Source organism: Brachyhypopomus gauderio, chromosome 5, assembly GCF_052324685.1.
Source record: "Brachyhypopomus gauderio isolate BG-103 chromosome 5, BGAUD_0.2, whole genome shotgun sequence".
Classification (NCBI taxonomy): Eukaryota; Metazoa; Chordata; class Actinopteri; order Gymnotiformes; family Hypopomidae; genus Brachyhypopomus; species Brachyhypopomus gauderio.
In genome coordinates, this window is record NC_135215.1 from 31,170,430 (window position 1) to 31,191,732 (window position 21,303).

Below are 21,303 nucleotides of genomic sequence, written 5' to 3' on the forward strand. Positions count from 1 at the left end.
AACTTTTAAAGATCTCTAAACCCATCCTCAAGCCATCAATTAATGACTGAATGCAAAGATCATATTAACTTCTCTGTGCAGTTTCTTACACTATAATGAAATGGGTAACTGGATTGTAAGAAAAAGATATGGGAATAAGCTAACATTACATTATGTTAATATTGTCAAGACAAAGCAATTTAGAATAGATAATGAATGCGTAACTTACCAACTCAGAGGCTTTGCGAGCCTGATCATTCGCAGTTGGGTCAAGGCTGTATTTCCCCTTGCCGTGAGATGTAGTTGGCACAGAACTGCTTTCATTTATTATCTGTGGACACATTTACAAGAGATATATTTTTTTTTCAGTACTGTGATACGTCCCAAAACTCTTTATTTTTAACATATGGATATCTGGAAGTCTTCAAATCACTAAACAACTGCAGTTTTCATTGAAATGAGAACCTAATTATCAATGTTTGCTTCTACATTTACAATGGACAAAATCAAGACATTGTTACACACACTATTCTGAAGTTGTACAAAGTTAGGACGAGTGAAACACCAATTCTTAAATATACAATAGTAAGACAAAACTGCCAACTGACAAAATCAGGACGTTGATACACAGACTATCCATTCTGAAGTGGTGTAAAGTTAGGACGAAGGCCAAACACCTATTCTTAAGTATACAATAGTAAGACAAAACCTCCAACTGACAAAATCAGGACGTTGATACACAGAATGTCTATTCTGGAGTGGAGTAAAGTTAGGACACAAAGCTCTTTCTTAATTTGCAATGGTAAAAGGAACTCCAATGGACACATTCAGGACATTATTACTCACACTATTATGCAGAGGTGTACAGTTAGACTAAAACCCAAACTCTAGCAATACATTTACAAAACTATGACAAAAACTGAACTGGACAAAATCGAAATGTTACACACTGACCATTTTGTAGAGGAGTAAAGATAGGACATTGCACTTTTACAACTATTTGTAATTTACAATGGTAAAAAACATTTGCAATCTTCAAAGGATAAAATCATGAAGTCACTACATAACCTGTTCATTCTGTAGTGGACTGAAGTAAGAAGTTATTCTAAACAAGTACAAGCATGTTGTGATGTTCAGTGAGTTTGGACTGGACCTAACAATGTTGTTGTACTTTTTTCTTCAACTTTTAAAGATCTCTAAACCCATCATCAAGCCATCAATTAATGACTGAATGCAAAGATCATATTAACTTCTCTATGCAGTTTCTTACACTATAATGAAATGGGTAACTGGATTGTAAGAAAAAGATATGGGAATAAGCTAACATTACATTATGTTAATATTGTCAAGACAAAGCAATTTAGAATAGATAATGAATGCGTAACTTACCAACTCAGAGGCTTTGCGAGCCTGATCATTCGCAGTTGGGTCAAGGCTGTATTTCCCCTTGCCGTGAGATGTAGTTGGCGCAGAACTGCTTTCATTTATTATCTGTGGACACATTTACAAGAGATATATTTTTTTTCAGTACTGTGATACGTCCCAAAACTCTTTATTTTTAACATATGGATATCTGGAATCTTCAAATCACTAAACAACTGCAGTTTTCATTGAAATGAGAACCTAATTATCAATGTTTGCTTCTACATTTACAATGGACAAAATCAAGACATTGTTACACACACTATTCTGAAGTTGTACAAAGTTAGGACGAGTGAAACACCAATTCTTAAATATACAATAGTAAGACAAAACTGCCAACTGACAAAATCAGGACGTTGATACACAGACTATCCATTCTGAAGTGGTGTAAAGTTAGGACGAAGGCCAAACACCTATTCTTAAGTATACAATAGTAAGACAAAACCTCCAACTGACAAAATCAGGACGTTGATACACAGAATGTCTATTCTGGAGTGGAGTAAAGTTAGGACACAAAGCTCTTTCTTAATTTGCAATGGTAAAAGAAATTCCAATGGACACATTCAGGACATTATTACTCACACTATTATGCAGAGGTGTACAGTTAGACCAAAACCTACACACTAGCAATACATTTACAAAACTATGACAAAAACTGCACTGGACAAAATCGAAATGTTACACACTGACCATTTTGTAGAGGAGTAAAGATAGGACATTGCACTTTTACAACTATTTGTAATTTACAATGGTAAAAGACATTTGCAATCTTCAAAGGATAAAAAAATGAAGTCACTACACAAGCTGTTCATTCTGTAGTGGACTGAGGTAAGAAGTTATTCTAAGCAAGTACAAGCATGTTGTAATGTTCAGTGAGTTTGTACTGGACATAATGTTGTTGTACTTTTTTCTTCAACTTTTAAAGATCTCTAAACCCATCATCAAGCCATCAATTAATGACTGAATGCAAAGATCATATTAACTTCCCTATGCAGTTTCTTACACTATAACGAAATGGGTAACTGGATTGTAAGAAAAAGATATGGGAATAAGCTAACATTACATTATGTTAATATTGTCAAGACAAAGCAATTTAGAATAGATAATGAATGCGTAACTTACAAACTCAGAGGCTTTGCGAGCCTGATCATTCGCAGTTGGGTCAAGGCTGTATTTCCCCTTGCCGTGAGATGTAGTTGGCACAGAACTGCTTTCATTTATTATCTGTGGACACATTTACAAGAGATATATTTTTTTTCAGTACTGTGATACGTCCCAAACTCTTTATTTTCAACATATGGATATCTGGAAGTCTTCAAATCACTAAACAACTGCAGTTTTCATTGAAATGAGAACCTAATTATCAATGTTTGCTTCTACATTTACAATGGACAAAATCAAGACATTGTTACACACACTATTCTGAAGTTGTACAAAGTTAGGACGAGTGAAACACCAATTCTTAAATATACAATAGTAAGACAAAACTGCCAACTGACAAAATCAGGACGTTGATACACAGACTATCCATTCTGAAGTGGTGTAAAGTTAGGACGAAGGCCAAACACCTATTCTTAAGTATACAATAGTAAGACAAAACCTCCAACTGACAAAATCAGGACGTTGATACACAGAATGTCTATTCTGGAGTGGAGTAAAGTTAGGACACAAAGCTCTTTCTTAATTTGCAATGGTAAAAGGAACTCCAATGGACACATTCAGGACATTATTACTCACACTATTATGCAGAGGTGTACAGTTAGACTAAAACCCAAACTCTAGCAATACATTTACAAAACTATGACAAAAACTGAACTGGACAAAATCGAAATGTTACACACTGACCATTTTGTAGAGGAGTAAAGATAGGACATTGCACTTTTACAACTATTTGTAATTTACAATGGTAAAAAACATTTGCAATCTTCAAAGGATAAAATCATGAAGTCACTACATAACCTGTTCATTCTGTAGTGGACTGAAGTAAGAAGTTATTCTAAACAAGTACAAGCATGTTGTGATGTTCAGTGAGTTTGGACTGGACCTAACAATGTTGTTGTACTTTTTTCTTCAACTTTTAAAGATCTCTAAACCCATCATCAAGCCATCAATTAATGACTGAATGCAAAGATCATATTAACTTCTCTATGCAGTTTCTTACACTATAATGAAATGGGTAACTGGATTGTAAGAAAAAGATATGGGAATAAGCTAACATTACATTATGTTAATATTGTCAAGACAAAGCAATTTAGAATAGATAATGAATGCGTAACTTACCAACTCAGAGGCTTTGCGAGCCTGATCATTCGCAGTTGGGTCAAGGCTGTATTTCCCCTTGCCGTGAGATGTAGTTGGCGCAGAACTGCTTTCATTTATTATCTGTGGACACATTTACAAGAGATATATTTTTTTTCAGTACTGTGATACGTCCCAAAACTCTTTATTTTTAACATATGGATATCTGGAATCTTCAAATCACTAAACAACTGCAGTTTTCATTGAAATGAGAACCTAATTATCAATGTTTGCTTCTACATTTACAATGGACAAAATCAAGACATTGTTACACACACTATTCTGAAGTTGTACAAAGTTAGGACGAGTGAAACACCAATTCTTAAATATACAATAGTAAGACAAAACTGCCAACTGACAAAATCAGGACGTTGATACACAGACTATCCATTCTGAAGTGGTGTAAAGTTAGGACGAAGGCCAAACACCTATTCTTAAGTATACAATAGTAAGACAAAACCTCCAACTGACAAAATCAGGACGTTGATACACAGAATGTCTATTCTGGAGTGGAGTAAAGTTAGGACACAAAGCTCTTTCTTAAGTTAGGACACAAAGCTCTTTCTTAATTTGCAATGGTAAAAGAAATTCCAATGGACACATTCAGGACATTATTACTCACACTATTATGCAGATGTGTACAGTTAGACTAAAACCCAAACTCTAGCAATACATTTACAAAACTATGACAAAAACTGCACTGGACAAAATCGAAATGTTACAGACTGACCATTTTGTAGAGGAGTAAAGATAGGACATTGCACTTTTACAACTATTTGTAATTTACAATGGTAAAAGACATTTGCAATCTTCAAAGGATAAAAAAATGAAGTCACTACACAAGCTGTTCATTCTGTAGTGGACTGAGGTAAGAAGTTATTCTAAGCAAGTACAAGCATGTTGTAATGTTCAGTGAGTTTGTACTGGACATAATGTTGTTGTACTTTTTTCTTCAACTTTTAAAGATCTCTAAACCCATCATCAAGCCATCAATTAATGACTGAATGCAAAGATCATATTAACTTCTCTGTGCAGTTTCTTACACTATAATGAAATGGGTAACTGGATTGTAAGAAAAAGATATGGGAATAAGCTAACATTACATTATGTTAATATTGTCAAGACAAAGCAATTTAGAATAGATAATGAATGCGTAACTTACCAACTCAGAGGCTTTGCGAGCCTGATCATTAGCAGTTGGGTCAAGGCTGTATTTCCCCTTGCCGTGAGATGTAGTTGGCACAGAACTGCTTTCATTTATTATCTGTGGACACATTTACAAGAGATATATTTTTTTTCAGTACTGTGATACGTCCCAAAACTCTTTATTTTTAACATATGGATATCTGGAAGTCTTCAAATCACTAAACAACTGCAGTTTTCATTGAAATGAGAACCTAATTATCAATGTTTGCTTCTACATTTACAATGGACAAAATCAAGACATTGTTACACACACTATTCTGAAGTTGTACAAAGTTAGGACGAGTGAAACACCAATTCTTAAATATACAATAGTAAGACAAAACTGCCAACTGACAAAATCAGGACGTTGATACACAGACTATCCATTCTGAAGTGGTGTAAAGTTAGGACGAAGGCCAAACACCTATTCTTAAGTATACAATAGTAAGACAAAACCTCCAACTGACAAAATCAGGACGTTGATACACAGAATGTCTATTCTGGAGTGGAGTAAAGTTAGGACACAAAGCTCTTTCTTAATTTGCAATGGTAAAAGAAATTCCAATGGACACATTCAGGACATTATTACTCACACTATTATGCAGAGGTGTACAGTTAGACTAAAACCCAAACTCTAGCAATACATTTACAAAACTATGACAAAAACTGAACTGGACAAAATCGAAATGTTACACACTGACCATTTTGTAGAGGAGTAAAGATAGGACATTGCACTTTTACAACTATTTGTAATTTACAATGGTAAAAAACATTTGCAATCTTCAAAGGATAAAATCATGAAGTCACTACATAACCTGTTCATTCTGTAGTGGACTGAAGTAAGAAGTTATTCTAAACAAGTACAAGCATGTTGTGATGTTCAGTGAGTTTGGACTGGACCTAACAATGTTGTTGTACTTTTTTCTTCAACTTTTAAAGATCTCTAAACCCATCATCAAGCCATCAATTAATGACTGAATGCAAAGATCATATTAACTTCTCTGTGCAGTTTCTTACACTATAATGAAATGGGTAACTGGATTGTAAGAAAAAGATATGGGAATAAGCTAACATTACATTATGTTAATATTGTCAAGACAAAGCAATTTAGAATAGATAATGAATGCGTAACTTACCAACTCAGAGGCTTTGCGAGCCTGATCATTCGCAGTTGGGTCAAGGCTGTATTTCCCCTTGCCGTGAGATGTAGTTGGCACAGAACTGCTTTCATTTATTATCTGTGGACACATTTACAAGAGATATATTTTTTTTCAGTACTGTGATACGTCCCAAAACTCTTTATTTTTAACATATGGATATCTGGAAGTCTTCAAATCACTAAACAACTGCAGTTTTCATTGAAATGAGAACCTAATTATCAATGTTTGCTTCTACATTTACAATGGACAAAATCAAGACATTGTTACACACACTATTCTGAAGTTGTACAAAGTTAGGACGAGTGAAACACCAATTCTTAAATATACAATAGTAAGACAAAACTGCCAACTGACAAAATCAGGACGTTGATACACAGACTATCCATTCTGAAGTGGTGTAAAGTTAGGACGAAGGCCAAACACCTATTCTTAAGTATACAATAGTAAGACAAAACCTCCAACTGACAAAATCAGGACGTTGATACACAGAATGTCTATTCTGGAGTGGAGTAAAGTTAGGACACAAAGCTCTTTCTTAATTTGCAATGGTAAAAGGAACTCCAATGGACACATTCAGGACATTATTACTCACACTATTATGCAGAGGTGTACAGTTAGACTAAAACCCAAACTCTAGCAATACATTTACAAAACTATGACAAAAACTGCACTGGACAAAATCGAAATGTTACACACTGACCATTTTGTAGAGGAGTAAAGATAGGACATTGCACTTTTACAACTATTTGTAATTTACAATGGTAAAAAACATTTGCAATCTTCAAAGGATAAAATCATGAAGTCACTACATAACCTGTTCATTCTGTAGTGGACTGAAGTAAGAAGTTATTCTAAACAAGTACAAGCATGTTGTGATGTTCAGTGAGTTTGGACTGGACCTAACAATGTTGTTGTACTTTTTTCTTCAACTTTTAAAGATCTCTAAACCCATCATCAAGCCATCAATTAATGACTGAATGCAAAGATCATATTAACTTCTCTATGCAGTTTCTTACACTATAATGAAATGGGTAACTGGATTGTAAGAAAAAGATATGGGAATAAGCTAACATTACATTATGTTAATATTGTCAAGACAAAGCAATTTAGAATAGATAATGAATGCGTAACTTACCAACTCAGAGGCTTTGCGAGCCTGATCATTCGCAGTTGGGTCAAGGCTGTATTTCCCCTTGCCGTGAGATGTAGTTGGCGCAGAACTGCTTTCATTTATTATCTGTGGACACATTTACAAGAGATATATTTTTTTTCAGTACTGTGATACGTCCCAAAACTCTTTATTTTTAACATATGGATATCTGGAATCTTCAAATCACTAAACAACTGCAGTTTTCATTGAAATGAGAACCTAATTATCAATGTTTGCTTCTACATTTACAATGGACAAAATCAAGACATTGTTACACACACTATTCTGAAGTTGTACAAAGTTAGGACGAGTGAAACACCAATTCTTAAATATACAATAGTAAGACAAAACTGCCAACTGACAAAATCAGGACGTTGATACACAGACTATCCATTCTGAAGTGGTGTAAAGTTAGGACGAAGGCCAAACACCTATTCTTAAGTATACAATAGTAAGACAAAACCTCCAACTGACAAAATCAGGACGTTGATACACAGAATGTCTATTCTGGAGTGGAGTAAAGTTAGGACACAAAGCTCTTTCTTAATTTGCAATGGTAAAAGAAATTCCAATGGACACATTCAGGACATTATTACTCACACTATTATGCAGAGGTGTACAGTTAGACTAAAACCCAAACTCTAGCAATACATTTACAAAACTATGACAAAAACTGCACTGGACAAAATCGAAATGTTACAGACTGACCATTTTGTAGAGGAGTAAAGATAGGACATTGCACTTTTACAACTATTTGTAATTTACAATGGTAAAAGACATTTGCAATCTTCAAAGGATAAAAAAATGAAGTCACTACACAAGCTGTTCATTCTGTAGTGGACTGAGGTAAGAAGTTATTCTAAGCAAGTACAAGCATGTTGTAATGTTCAGTGAGTTTGTACTGGACATAATGTTGTTGTACTTTTTTCTTCAACTTTTAAAGATCTCTAAACCCATCATCAAGCCATCAATTAATGACTGAATGCAAAGATCATATTAACTTCTCTGTGCAGTTTCTTACACTATAATGAAATGGGTAACTGGATTGTAAGAAAAAGATATGGGAATAAGCTAACATTACATTATGTTAATATTGTCAAGACAAAGCAATTTAGAATAGATAATGAATGCGTAACTTACCAACTCAGAGGCTTTGCGAGCCTGATCATTCGCAGTTGGGTCAATGCTGTATTTCCCCTTGCCGTGAGATGTAGTTGGCACAGAACTGCTTTCATTTATTATCTGTGGACACATTTACAAGAGATATATTTTTTTTCAGTACTGTGATACGTCCCAAAACTCTTTATTTTTAACATATGGATATCTGGAAGTCTTCAAATCACTAAACAACTGCAGTTTTCATTGAAATGAGAACCTAATTATCAATGTTTGCTTCTACATTTACAATGGACAAAATCAAGACATTGTTACACACACTATTCTGAAGTTGTACAAAGTTAGGACGAGTGAAACACCAATTCTTAAATATACAATAGTAAGACAAAACTGCCAACTGACAAAATCAGGACGTTGATACACAGACTATCCATTCTGAAGTGGTGTAAAGTTAGGACGAAGGCCAAACACCTATTCTTAAGTATACAATAGTAAGACAAAACCTCCAACTGACAAAATCAGGACGTTGATACACAGAATGTCTATTCTGGAGTGGAGTAAAGTTAGGACACAAAGCTCTTTCTTAATTTGCAATGGTAAAAGAAATTCCAATGGACACATTCAGGACATTATTACTCACACTATTATGCAGAGGTGTACAGTTAGACTAAAACCCAAACTCTAGCAATACATTTACAAAACTATGACAAAAACTGAACTGGACAAAATCGAAATGTTACACACTGACCATTTTGTAGAGGAGTAAAGATAGGACATTGCACTTTTACAACTATTTGTAATTTACAATGGTAAAAAACATTTGCAATCTTCAAAGGATAAAATCATGAAGTCACTACATAACCTGTTCATTCTGTAGTGGACTGAAGTAAGAAGTTATTCTAAACAAGTACAAGCATGTTGTGATGTTCAGTGAGTTTGGACTGGACCTAACAATGTTGTTGTACTTTTTTCTTCAACTTTTAAAGATCTCTAAACCCATCATCAAGCCATCAATTAATGACTGAATGCAAAGATCATATTAACTTCTCTATGCAGTTTCTTACACTATAATGAAATGGGTAACTGGATTGTAAGAAAAAGATATGGGAATAAGCTAACATTACATTATGTTAATATTGTCAAGACAAAGCAATTTAGAATAGATAATGAATGCGTAACTTACCAACTCAGAGGCTTTGCAAGCCTGATCATTCGCAGTTGGGTCAAGGCTGTATTTCCCCTTGCCGTGAGATGTAGTTGGCGCAGAACTGCTTTCATTTATTATCTGTGGACACATTTACAAGAGATATATTTTTTTTCAGTACTGTGATACGTCCCAAAACTCTTTATTTTTAACATATGGATATCTGGAATCTTCAAATCACTAAACAACTGCAGTTTTCATTGAAATGAGAACCTAATTATCAATGTTTGCTTCTACATTTACAATGGACAAAATCAAGACATTGTTACACACACTATTCTGAAGTTGTACAAAGTTAGGACGAGTGAAACACCAATTCTTAAATATACAATAGTAAGACAAAACTGCCAACTGACAAAATCAGGACGTTGATACACAGACTATCCATTCTGAAGTGGTGTAAAGTTAGGACGAAGGCCAAACACCTATTCTTAAGTATACAATAGTAAGACAAAACCTCCAACTGACAAAATCAGGACGTTGATACACAGAATGTCTATTCTGGAGTGGAGTAAAGTTAGGACACAAAGCTCTTTCTTAATTTGCAATGGTAAAAGAAATTCCAATGGACACATTCAGGACATTATTACTCACACTATTATGCAGAGGTGTACAGTTAGACTAAAACCCAAACTCTAGCAATACATTTACAAAACTATGACAAAAACTGAACTGGACAAAATCGAAATGTTACACACTGACCATTTTGTAGAGGAGTAAAGATAGGACATTGCACTTTTACAACTATTTGTAATTTACAATGGTAAAAAACATTTGCAATCTTCAAAGGATAAAATCATGAAGTCACTACATAACCTGTTCATTCTGTAGTGGACTGAAGTAAGAAGTTATTCTAAACAAGTACAAGCATGTTGTGATGTTCAGTGAGTTTGGACTGGACCTAACAATGTTGTTGTACTTTTTTCTTCAACTTTTAAAGATCTCTAAACCCATCATCAAGCCATCAATTAATGACTGAATGCAAAGATCATATTAACTTCTCTGTGCAGTTTCTTACACTATAATGAAATGGGTAACTGGATTGTAAGAAAAAGATATGGGAATAAGCTAACATTACATTATGTTAATATTGTCAAGACAAAGCAATTTAGAATAGATAATGAATGCGTAACTTACCAACTCAGAGGCTTTGCGAGCCTGATCATTCGCAGTTGGGTCAAGGCTGTATTTCCCCTTGCCGTGAGATGTAGTTGGCACAGAACTGCTTTCATTTATTATCTGTGGACACATTTACAAGAGATATATTTTTTTTCAGTACTGTGATACGTCCCAAAACTCTTTATTTTTAACATATGGATATCTGGAAGTCTTCAAATCACTAAACAACTGCAGTTTTCATTGAAATGAGAACCTAATTATCAATGTTTGCTTCTACATTTACAATGGACAAAATCAAGACATTGTTACACACACTATTCTGAAGTTGTACAAAGTTAGGACGAGTGAAACACCAATTCTTAAATATACAATAGTAAGACAAAACTGCCAACTGACAAAATCAGGACGTTGATACACAGACTATCCATTCTGAAGTGGTGTAAAGTTAGGACGAAGGCCAAACACCTATTCTTAAGTATACAATAGTAAGACAAAACCTCCAACTGACAAAATCAGGACGTTGATACACAGAATGTCTATTCTGGAGTGGAGTAAAGTTAGGACACAAAGCTCTTTCTTAATTTGCAATGGTAAAAAAAACTCCAATGGACACATTCAGGACATTATTACTCACACTATTATGCAGAGGTGTACAGTTGGACCAAAACCTACACACCAGCAATACATTTACAAAACTATGACAAAAACTGCACTGGACAAAATCGAAATGTTACAGACTGACCATTTTGTAGAGGAGTAAAGATAGGACATTGCACTTTTACAACTATTTGTAATTTACAATGGTAAAAGACATTTGCAATCTTCAAAGGATAAAAAAATGAAGTCACTACACAAGCTGTTCATTCTGTAGTGGACTGAGGTAAGAAGTTATTCTAAGCAAGTACAAGCATGTTGTAATGTTCAGTGAGTTTGTACTGGACATAATGTTGTTGTACTTTTTTCTTCAACTTTTAAAGATCTCTAAACCCATCATCAAGCCATCAATTAATGACTGAATGCAAAGATCATATTAACTTCTCTATGCAGTTTCTTACACTATAATGAAATGGGTAACTGGATTGTAAGAAAAAGATATGGGAATAAGCTAACATTACATTATGTTAATATTGTCAAGACAAAGCAATTTAGAATAGATAATGAATGCGTAACTTACCAACTCAGAGGCTTTGCAAGCCTGATCATTCGCAGTTGGGTCAAGGCTGTATTTCCCCTTGCCGTGAGATGTAGTTGGCACAGAACTGCTTTCATTTATTATCTGTGGACACATTTACAAGAGATATATTTTTTTTCAGTACTGTGATACGTCCCAAAACTCTTTATTTTTAACATATGGATATCTGGAAGTCTTCAAATCACTAAACAACTGCAGTTTTCATTGAAATGAGAACCTAATTATCAATGTTTGCTTCTACATTTACAATGGACAAAATCAATAATTGTTACACACACTATTCTGAAGTTGTACAAAGTTAGGACGAGTGAAACACCAATTCTTAAATATACAATAGTAAGACAAAACTGCCAACTGACAAAATCAGGACGTTGATACACAGACTATCCATTCTGAAGTGGTGTAAAGTTAGGACGAAGGCCAAACACCTATTCTTAAGTATACAATAGTAAGACAAAACCTCCAACTGACAAAATCAGGACGTTGATACACAGAATGTCTATTCTGGAGTGGAGTAAAGTTAGGACACAAAGCTCTTTCTTAATTTGCAATGGTAAAAGAAATTCCAATGGACACATTCAGGACATTATTACTCACACTATTATGCAGAGGTGTACAGTTAAGACTAAAACCCAAACTCTAGCAATACATTTACAAAACTATGACAAAAACTGAACTGGACAAAATCGAAATGTTACACACTGACCATTTTGTAGAGGAGTAAAGATAGGACATTGCACTTTTACAACTATTTGTAATTTACAATGGTAAAAGACATTTGCAATCTTCAAAGGATAAAATCATGAAGTCACTACATAACCTGTTCATTCTGTAGTGGACTGAAGTAAGAAGTTATTCTAAACAAGTACAAGCATGTTGTGATGTTCAGTGAGTTTGGACTGGACCTAACAATGTTGTTGTACTTTTTTCTTCAACTTTTAAAGATCTCTAAACCCATCATCAAGCCATCAATTAATGACTGAATGCAAAGATCATATTAACTTCTCTATGCAGTTTCTTACACTATAACGAAATGGGTAACTGGATTGTAAGAAAAAGATATGGGAATAAGCTAACATTACATTATGTTAATATTGTCAAGACAAAGCAATTTAGAATAGATAATGAATGCGTAACTTACCAACTCAGAGGCTTTGCGAGCCTGATCATTCGCAGTTGGGTCAAGGCTGTATTTCCCCTTGCCGTGAGATGTAGTTGGCACAGAACTGCTTTCATTTATTATCTGTGGACACATTTACAAGAGATATATTTTTTTTCAGTACTGTGATACGTCCCAAACTCTTTATTTTTAACATATGGATATCTGGAAGTCTTCAAATCACTAAACAACTGCAGTTTTCATTGAAATGAGAACCTAATTATCAATGTTTGCTTCTACATTTACAATGGACAAAATCAAGACATTGTTACACACACTATTCTGAAGTTGTACAAAGTTAGGACGAGTGAAACACCAATTCTTAAATATACAATAGTAAGACAAAACTGCCAACTGACAAAATCAGGACGTTGATACACAGACTATCCATTCTGAAGTGGTGTAAAGTTAGGACGAAGGCCAAACACCTATTCTTAAGTATACAATAGTAAGACAAAACCTCCAACTGACAAAATCAGGACGTTGATACACAGAATGTCTATTCTGGAGTGGAGTAAAGTTAGGACACAAAGCTCTTTCTTAATTTGCAATGGTAAAAGAAATTCCAATGGACACATTCAGGACATTATTACTCACACTATTATGCAGAGGTGTACAGTTAGACTAAAACCCAAACTCTAGCAATACATTTACAAAACTATGACAAAAACTGAACTGGACAAAATCGAAATGTTACACACTGACCATTTTGTAGAGGAGTAAAGATAGGACATTGCACTTTTACAACTATTTGTAATTTACAATGGTAAAAGACATTTGCAATCTTCAAAGGATAAAATCATGAAGTCACTACATAACCTGTTCATTCTGTAGTGGACTGAAGTAAGAAGTTATTCTAAACAAGTACAAGCATGTTGTGATGTTCAGTGAGTTTGGACTGGACCTAACAATGTTGTTGTACTTTTTTCTTCAACTTTTAAAGATCTCTAAACCCATCATCAAGCCATCAATTAATGACTGAATGCAAAGATCATATTAACTTCTCTATGCAGTTTCTTACACTATAACGAAATGGGTAACTGGATTGTAAGAAAAAGATATGGGAATAAGCTAACATTACATTATGTTAATATTGTCAAGACAAAGCAATTTAGAATAGATAATGAATGCGTAACTTACCAACTCAGAGGCTTTGCGAGCCTGATCATTCGCAGTTGGGTCAAGGCTGTATTTCCCCTTGCCGTGAGATGTAGTTGGCACAGAACTGCTTTCATTTATTATCTGTGGACACATTTACAAGAGATATATTTTTTTTCAGTACTGTGATACGTCCCAAACTCTTTATTTTTAACATATGGATATCTGGAAGTCTTCAAATCACTAAACAACTGCAGTTTTCATTGAAATGAGAACCTAATTATCAATGTTTGCTTCTACATTTACAATGGACAAAATCAAGACATTGTTACACACACTATTCTGAAGTTGTACAAAGTTAGGACGAGTGAAACACCAATTCTTAAATATACAATAGTAAGACAAAACTGCCAACTGACAAAATCAGGACGTTGATACACAGACTATCCATTCTGAAGTGGTGTAAAGTTAGGACGAAGGCCAAACACCTATTCTTAAGTATACAATAGTAAGACAAAACCTCCAACTGACAAAATCAGGACGTTGATACACAGAATGTCTATTCTGGAGTGGAGTAAAGTTAGGACACAAAGCTCTTTCTTAATTTGCAATGGTAAAAGGAACTCCAATGGACACATTCAGGACATTATTACTCACACTATTATGCAGAGGTGTACAGTTAGACTAAAACCCAAACTCTAGCAATACATTTACAAAACTATGACAAAAACTGAACTGGACAAAATCGAAATGTTACACACTGACCATTTTGTAGAGGAGTAAAGATAGGACATTGCACTTTTACAACTATTTGTAATTTACAATGGTAAAAGACATTTGCAATCTTCAAAGGATAAAATCATGAAGTCACTACATAACCTGTTCATTCTGTAGTGGACTGAAGTAAGAAGTTATTCTAAGCAAGTACAAGCATGTTGTAATGTTCAGTGAGTTTGTACTGGACATAATGTTGTTGTACTTTTTTCTTCAACTTTTAAAGATCTCTAAACCCATCATCAAGCCATCAATTAATGACTGAATGCAAAGATCATATTAACTTCTCTGTGCAGTTTCTTACACTATAATGAAATGGGTAACTGGATTGTAAGAAAAAGATATGGGAATAAGCTAACATTACATTATGTTAATATTGTCAAGACAAAGCAATTTAGAATAGATAATGAATGCGTAACTTACCAACTCAGAGGCTTTGCAAGCCTGATCATTCGCAGTTGGGTCAATGCTGTATTTCCCCTTGCCATGAGATGTAGTTGGCGCAGGACTGCTTTCATTTATTAACTGTGGACACATTAATAAGACAGGTTTTCATTATTTTTAAGAGAAATGTTTAATACTCAGTAAATTCTATTCAGTTTAATACATTCATAAAATACATTTTATAAAAAATATCTATTTTTATTTGTGAAAAGAAGCTGAAAAAACAGTCATTTTCGCATGATATTTTACTGACCTTTGTTCTCCATGGCCAGGCACTATCCCCATAATCATACGTGATTTCATCTCCTGGTTGGATGTCACGGATTGCGAATAGACACAGGTGTGGTGATCCATCCACAAACACTTTTTTCATCATGCAGTTTGGACTTATATGGTCATCGTTGACTAGTCGTCCTAAAGACCTATTGTCCTTTGAAGCATCAATTCTGAGAACCATTAAAACAAGCAAAAAATGAAAAAAGACAGCAATTATTTTACCCATCGTATTTAGTATGCTGCCATATTTACATAAAGCTTGTAATTTGGCCCTTACATGTAAATAACAAGACTATAACTTTATTCAACAATAATTATACACTGTCCAAACGAAGATCACATCTGTGAAGTCACATTTCTTCTAATCAAGAATAAGTTTAAAACAGAATAATCATCACATTCCATTATCATTTCCTAGGTCAGTAAAATTTTTTGTGATTCTTATTTTCTTTAATACAGAATTTAATGCAAGTAAGAATGCTTACGTCCAGGTTTTCTCCTGCCATTTAAAATCAAACATGTACACCATCTCTTCACTGGTGTAGATACCTCTCCTTTGTTGGGAATCCTTAGAGCTAATTAATTCACCCCGGTATTCTACAACAAAGTCACCTTTTGAAATGTATTTCAGTGCAAAAACTCCATAACCTGAAACATACAAGAATATTTGGTCATTATTTTTAAAATAAATTTGTGAACATTGACAGTGAACAGTAAGTGTCATCTTATGTGTCAGACCACTGACATGTGTTAGACACAGATGTTATTCCATATCATACAATGCACAGCAAAAACAGGAGTGTTAAATTTTCAGTTAAACATTTCAGAGTTCCGATTTTCACTCCCAAAGAGTAATTTTAACACTGTTAGTTCTAAATGATGTTCAGTGTTGGAGTTATTTGACAGAGTTGATCAAATCAGTGTTAATCCAACTAAATGACTCCCGCTAAGACGTAGTTAAACTCTGCCCACTCATTTCACTTCGCTGGAGAAAGTCAACGCCATTTTTCTCTTGGTGAAAGATGTACAAGGTGAGTGTTATTTATTCAGTCTTACTGAAAAAGGTTTAATTTTATTATGTGAATGCATTATGTACAATAAAACACCCTCTGAGATTATATAAGTTCAGAACCTTGATGCCAGGGACTGAATAGCAAACGTGTTGAGGTGATCAGCACAGTTAATGTTAGCATACCTAACCTAGTTAAATTAAGTGATAGTGATACCTAGCTAGCTCTCCATAATTTGACAGTGAGGATTAAAATAAATGCATTATATCAAAACTATTCTGGTTATTCAAACTAAGACCAACGTCTGTTTTTATACGCTAGGGTCTAGTTCCAGTTTTAAATGGTGCAGCAGTTATTAGCACCAGAAAGGAACAGCACCACAGTTTATGGTGGAACAGGGAAAACGAAATTGGTGAATGTCACTTTCTGAAAATGTTACCAGCATTAAAAGGATAGTAATGTGATTTCGATAGACTAAACCACTGTATCAAGGTGTATGTAGTATTATTGAATTATTAAGCAAGGTTATGTGTGTGTTTCACAATTAATGCTTGTGTGTTTATTTTAGGTGCAGGTGTTTCTCCCTGGAGATGGAAAGCAGTATTTCTGGACCTTTAGGGATCAGGGGTTGATGTTATGGGGGGAGCGGGTCTTGTAGATCCCCTATGAGAGGTGAGGGCTCCCCTTATGTTCGGGGTCTATGTTATCTTATCCTTAATTTGAATTATGTCACGGGTTTTGCGCTGGTGCACTTTATTCATTAAATCCTACATTTTCAATGAGACTGGTGTGATCGCATCCTTCTTTTACTTGCGCTCCATTGCTGGTCACTAGGGCTGCCATGATTAGTCGACTAGTCACGACTATGTCGACTACTAAAATAGTCGACGACTAATTTATTAGTCGATGCGTCGTTTTTTTCCCCTCTCCGAACTGCTGCGACAGTTTCCACTGCTGCGTCTGCGTTTCTGTCCTTGACGCACATGCGCAGTAGTGGAAACCGGGGTATACAGTTGACGACATCCCAGGACGTTATACAGACAGGCTCTGGTATCGTGGCTACCCGGCTACGGAACTCAAAAGTGCGGGATCATTTTCCGTAGTCGGGTTCCAACACGCGTGCAATATCTGCAAGGCAGAACTTGCCTTCCACGGCAGCACAACCGCGATGTACGAGCATGTACCTGAAGCATGTTGTGGCTACTTGTGACAACGATGAATAGGGACAGTCATCTCTGTAATCTAAATTGCTAGTTAGCTACTAAAGTTTAGAGCATTAACTTAGTACTTACTTATCGCAAGGTTGCCAACTTTTCAAGATCTTGGAGTGAGATTTGATCTTGGGGGGGTAAAATGGACACAAATTAAGTATTATATCGCGATCGATCGCCAGTGGTTGTCGCCAGAGCGAACTAGTAACTCATTGAATCATAGATATGGATCAGAGGTAAATAAACTAGATTTTTTTTCGGCATGAGAAATCGGATGTGTGGCGTGACAGTGTGTGAAGACGGTCAAATGCGTGTGTCTCACTCTCAATGCGTGAGAGTTGGCAACCCTGCTTATTGTGGTAGCTGTAAAAGTTAACATTAGTGATGGCGATTTGTTTAATTAGCCTTAGCACGCATTCGTCAACGTCAGTGAGACCAAAACTTTATTTTTGTGAATAACTCCTTAGTTTCAGGTCCCTACCTAATTTGATTTAAATGTAGCGAAGTTTGATGCCAGAGACTAATGAAAGAAAGAAAAACCTAAAAAAAATTCTTTATTAATGTAGGCCTATTTATTTTTGTGTTTTTTAAGGCAGTGCCTTATCCTTATTTTAATAATTGTTTGTTGCAACAAGCTGCATATTTCATTAAAGGTTTAATGAACTATGATCTTAATTGTTTTTATTTTTAGTTATAGCTGAAATCTAATGATGGTTATATAATAGCAGTTGCATTCTAGTGTGATAAGCTGTATGTTTTATATTCCGTTAACGTACAATCCGACTAGTCGACTAATCGTAAAAATTAATCGGTGATTAGTCGACTATTAAAATAATCGTTTGTGGCAGCCATACTGGTCACATCAGAGTTTAATTTCTACAATGGTTTTATTATTCAAAGTGCATAAAGTGTTTGTACATTGTACATTCTTTCACAATGTTTTAGTTCAATTTTGAGGAAAAAAGCAAAAAATGTATGGGAATATATTATTCTAATTTTAACATTTTAATAGTGTTAATAGCTAACTATTTGGGGAGTGAAACCAACACTTCTGAAATAGTAAAAAAAAAAATCAATCCCATAGAGTTACTTTAACTCAAAGTAACTCTCACCAAGTGTTAAAATGTTTTAACTATTTTGAAAGTGTTAATTTAACTCTGTGGAGTGTGGCGCTATATAAACCCTCAAAAAGTGTTAAAATTAACTATGTGGAAGTTAATTCAACACTGGACTTTTTGCTGTGTGGATAGTTCCGGTCCTGAAGTCTGACTAGCTGAACTTTACTTAATGACATCGAGAAAATGTGGGCCTCGGCACAGACCAGTTGAGAACCCCTGGCACAGAGGATAAAATCCACACAGAACTGGGAACAATATGCTTTAACAGTGTCAGAGAATCAGGATACAGCTTTCATTGCTGGGGAGGCCAATATGTTTTTTACAGTTTGGAGAATCACTGTAAAAAGGCAGCACTGTGTGAAACACAGGTGTTGAAGTCATAAAATACAAGTCCAAATCATGTCATGGCTCATAAGGCTGAAGTCCAAGCCAAGTATCTTACCATGATAAGCTTAGGCACATGAGATGGGGAAAAATAATTTTAATAAATTATTTATATATATATATATATATATATATATATATATATATATATATATATATATATATATTATATTTAATAATTTTAATAATTTTATATATTTGCTGTATTGATGGCTAAATGGTTAGCATAAACTAAACAAGCTGATCCAGGTGACCCTTGAGGTCATTCCAGTGTCCTTAATTTGTTTCCCACATTGTTTATTCCAAGGATTCTCCTTATAGCCAAAAACTACCACGTATGGTAATCCAGCTATGCCACCCTTGTTTATTTACATTTGACACTTCTCTCAGATTTCCTGCTCGTGACAAGAGGCTGTCATGATGAGTCACGAAAAAAGGGTCTGCGACCCAAATCACCGAAAAAAAGTAAGGAATAATGACAAAACAAACACACAAAAAAGAATATACCTTTCACACACAGTGGCTGGATAATGGACCAAATCTTATTATTCACAAATTATTTTTCATGAGTCCGAATCAAGTCTTGTTAGCTATACCTTTATATTGAGAGATGAACTTTGACTCCAATACATCTCTTTTATCAGAAGATATCCTGACAGACTGCAGTGCATCCTTTAGTGGGGTGATTCTGCGGCCCATCATCAAACTGCATGAACAAATTGTTGACATCCTTATCCAATATTCAAGACTTTATTAATTTATTCCATTTATTAAAGTACTGTTAAAATAGCATCCATAATGGTCAATTAAAACATGTATAAATATGTACAGAATGTTTTATTTAGGCTAGCACACTGAGATTTTAAGAAAACATTGATGTGTGTGTGTTTCAAGAGCAGCATTTTTTTAAGATCAAAACAACAGATATATCTGTATGGAATGTACATCCATATTGCCAGGCACTGACTTTTACATATATTCCTACATCCCCAACCCCCTCCACAATCCATCACTCTACCTCCCCAATAAATACTGACAGTGACAGTTTCAAATATGTTAATAACTGGGATAAGACATAAGAATTTTGATGAGTACATAGAACATATGCAAAATTCTATATAAATAACATTATCCCACCGGTCACAATTATAACCAGCCAATTTAGTCCTATTTATCTATGAAACTTTAAAAAATAATGATTGATTATTTGTGAGGGTTACTAAATACACAAGATTCAGGCATTAAGGGATTATATGGGTTAAAGCTATTCTTCCTTGCATTAACACTTTCAGTTGTATATTAATACTTACACTAGATGTTACTGCAATCACTCAGAAATACAATTTAGTGATCATCGATGCTGTTTAATATTTTTAGAACGGTCATTTTGTAAAGCTCGCTCAAGTAATATTAGCTAGCTGGCTAACATTACTTACTAGCCAAGCTAACGCGATTAGCATATATGCTAGCTTCAGATATATTGCTAGCGTCAGATTTATTTTTTTATATTTCACATTTACCTCAGAAATGTTGGTACAGTTGTGCTCTAATATTACAGCCACTAATTGATAACACACAATAAGCAGCAGGTTAACTCACTGACTAGTAACACCAGTAAATGGACCACTAGCAAAGTAATGCTAGCGGATTTTAACTACCAGCCTAGCTAGCTACATATCACCACTAATTCATTCGACGTAAATGATTTGTTCTTAAAGTACATGTAGTAAACAAGCAAATACAAAGCTCTACTACTTATTATACCAGAACATTAATTAGTTAACTAGCTATGTAGCCAAAATAAAAAAACAGCTTACCTGGTTATTCAGATTTGCCACGCTGTTTGCTCAGTTTGGCTTCTCTGTATATTTCGGTATTTTAGCTGAAAAATGACGCGGATCAAAACCGTGACACTTGATTTGTTCTAACAGTACATACAAGAAGACGCAAATACAAAGTTATACTACTTAATGTAGAATAGTTAACTAGCTATATAGCCAAAGT

General features: G+C 34.6%; 1 protein-coding gene across 1 annotated transcript in view; it reads right to left on the reverse strand.

The window, feature by feature from the left end:
• LOC143513956 (uncharacterized) overlaps positions 1 to 21,303 on the reverse strand; it is a 50,281-nt gene that overhangs the window by 26,165 nt on the left and 2,813 nt on the right. The window contains exons 2-6 of the mRNA XM_077004637.1: positions 21,117 to 21,181; positions 19,896 to 20,005; positions 16,062 to 16,224; positions 15,554 to 15,746; positions 15,280 to 15,381 (exon numbers count right to left, since the gene is read on the reverse strand). Coding sequence (XP_076860752.1) covers positions 15,280 to 15,381; positions 15,554 to 15,746; positions 16,062 to 16,224; positions 19,896 to 20,001 — 564 coding nt within the window. The 5' untranslated portion in view covers positions 20,002 to 20,005; positions 21,117 to 21,181. The remainder of the gene's footprint in view (positions 1 to 15,279; positions 15,382 to 15,553; positions 15,747 to 16,061; positions 16,225 to 19,895; positions 20,006 to 21,116; positions 21,182 to 21,303) is intronic.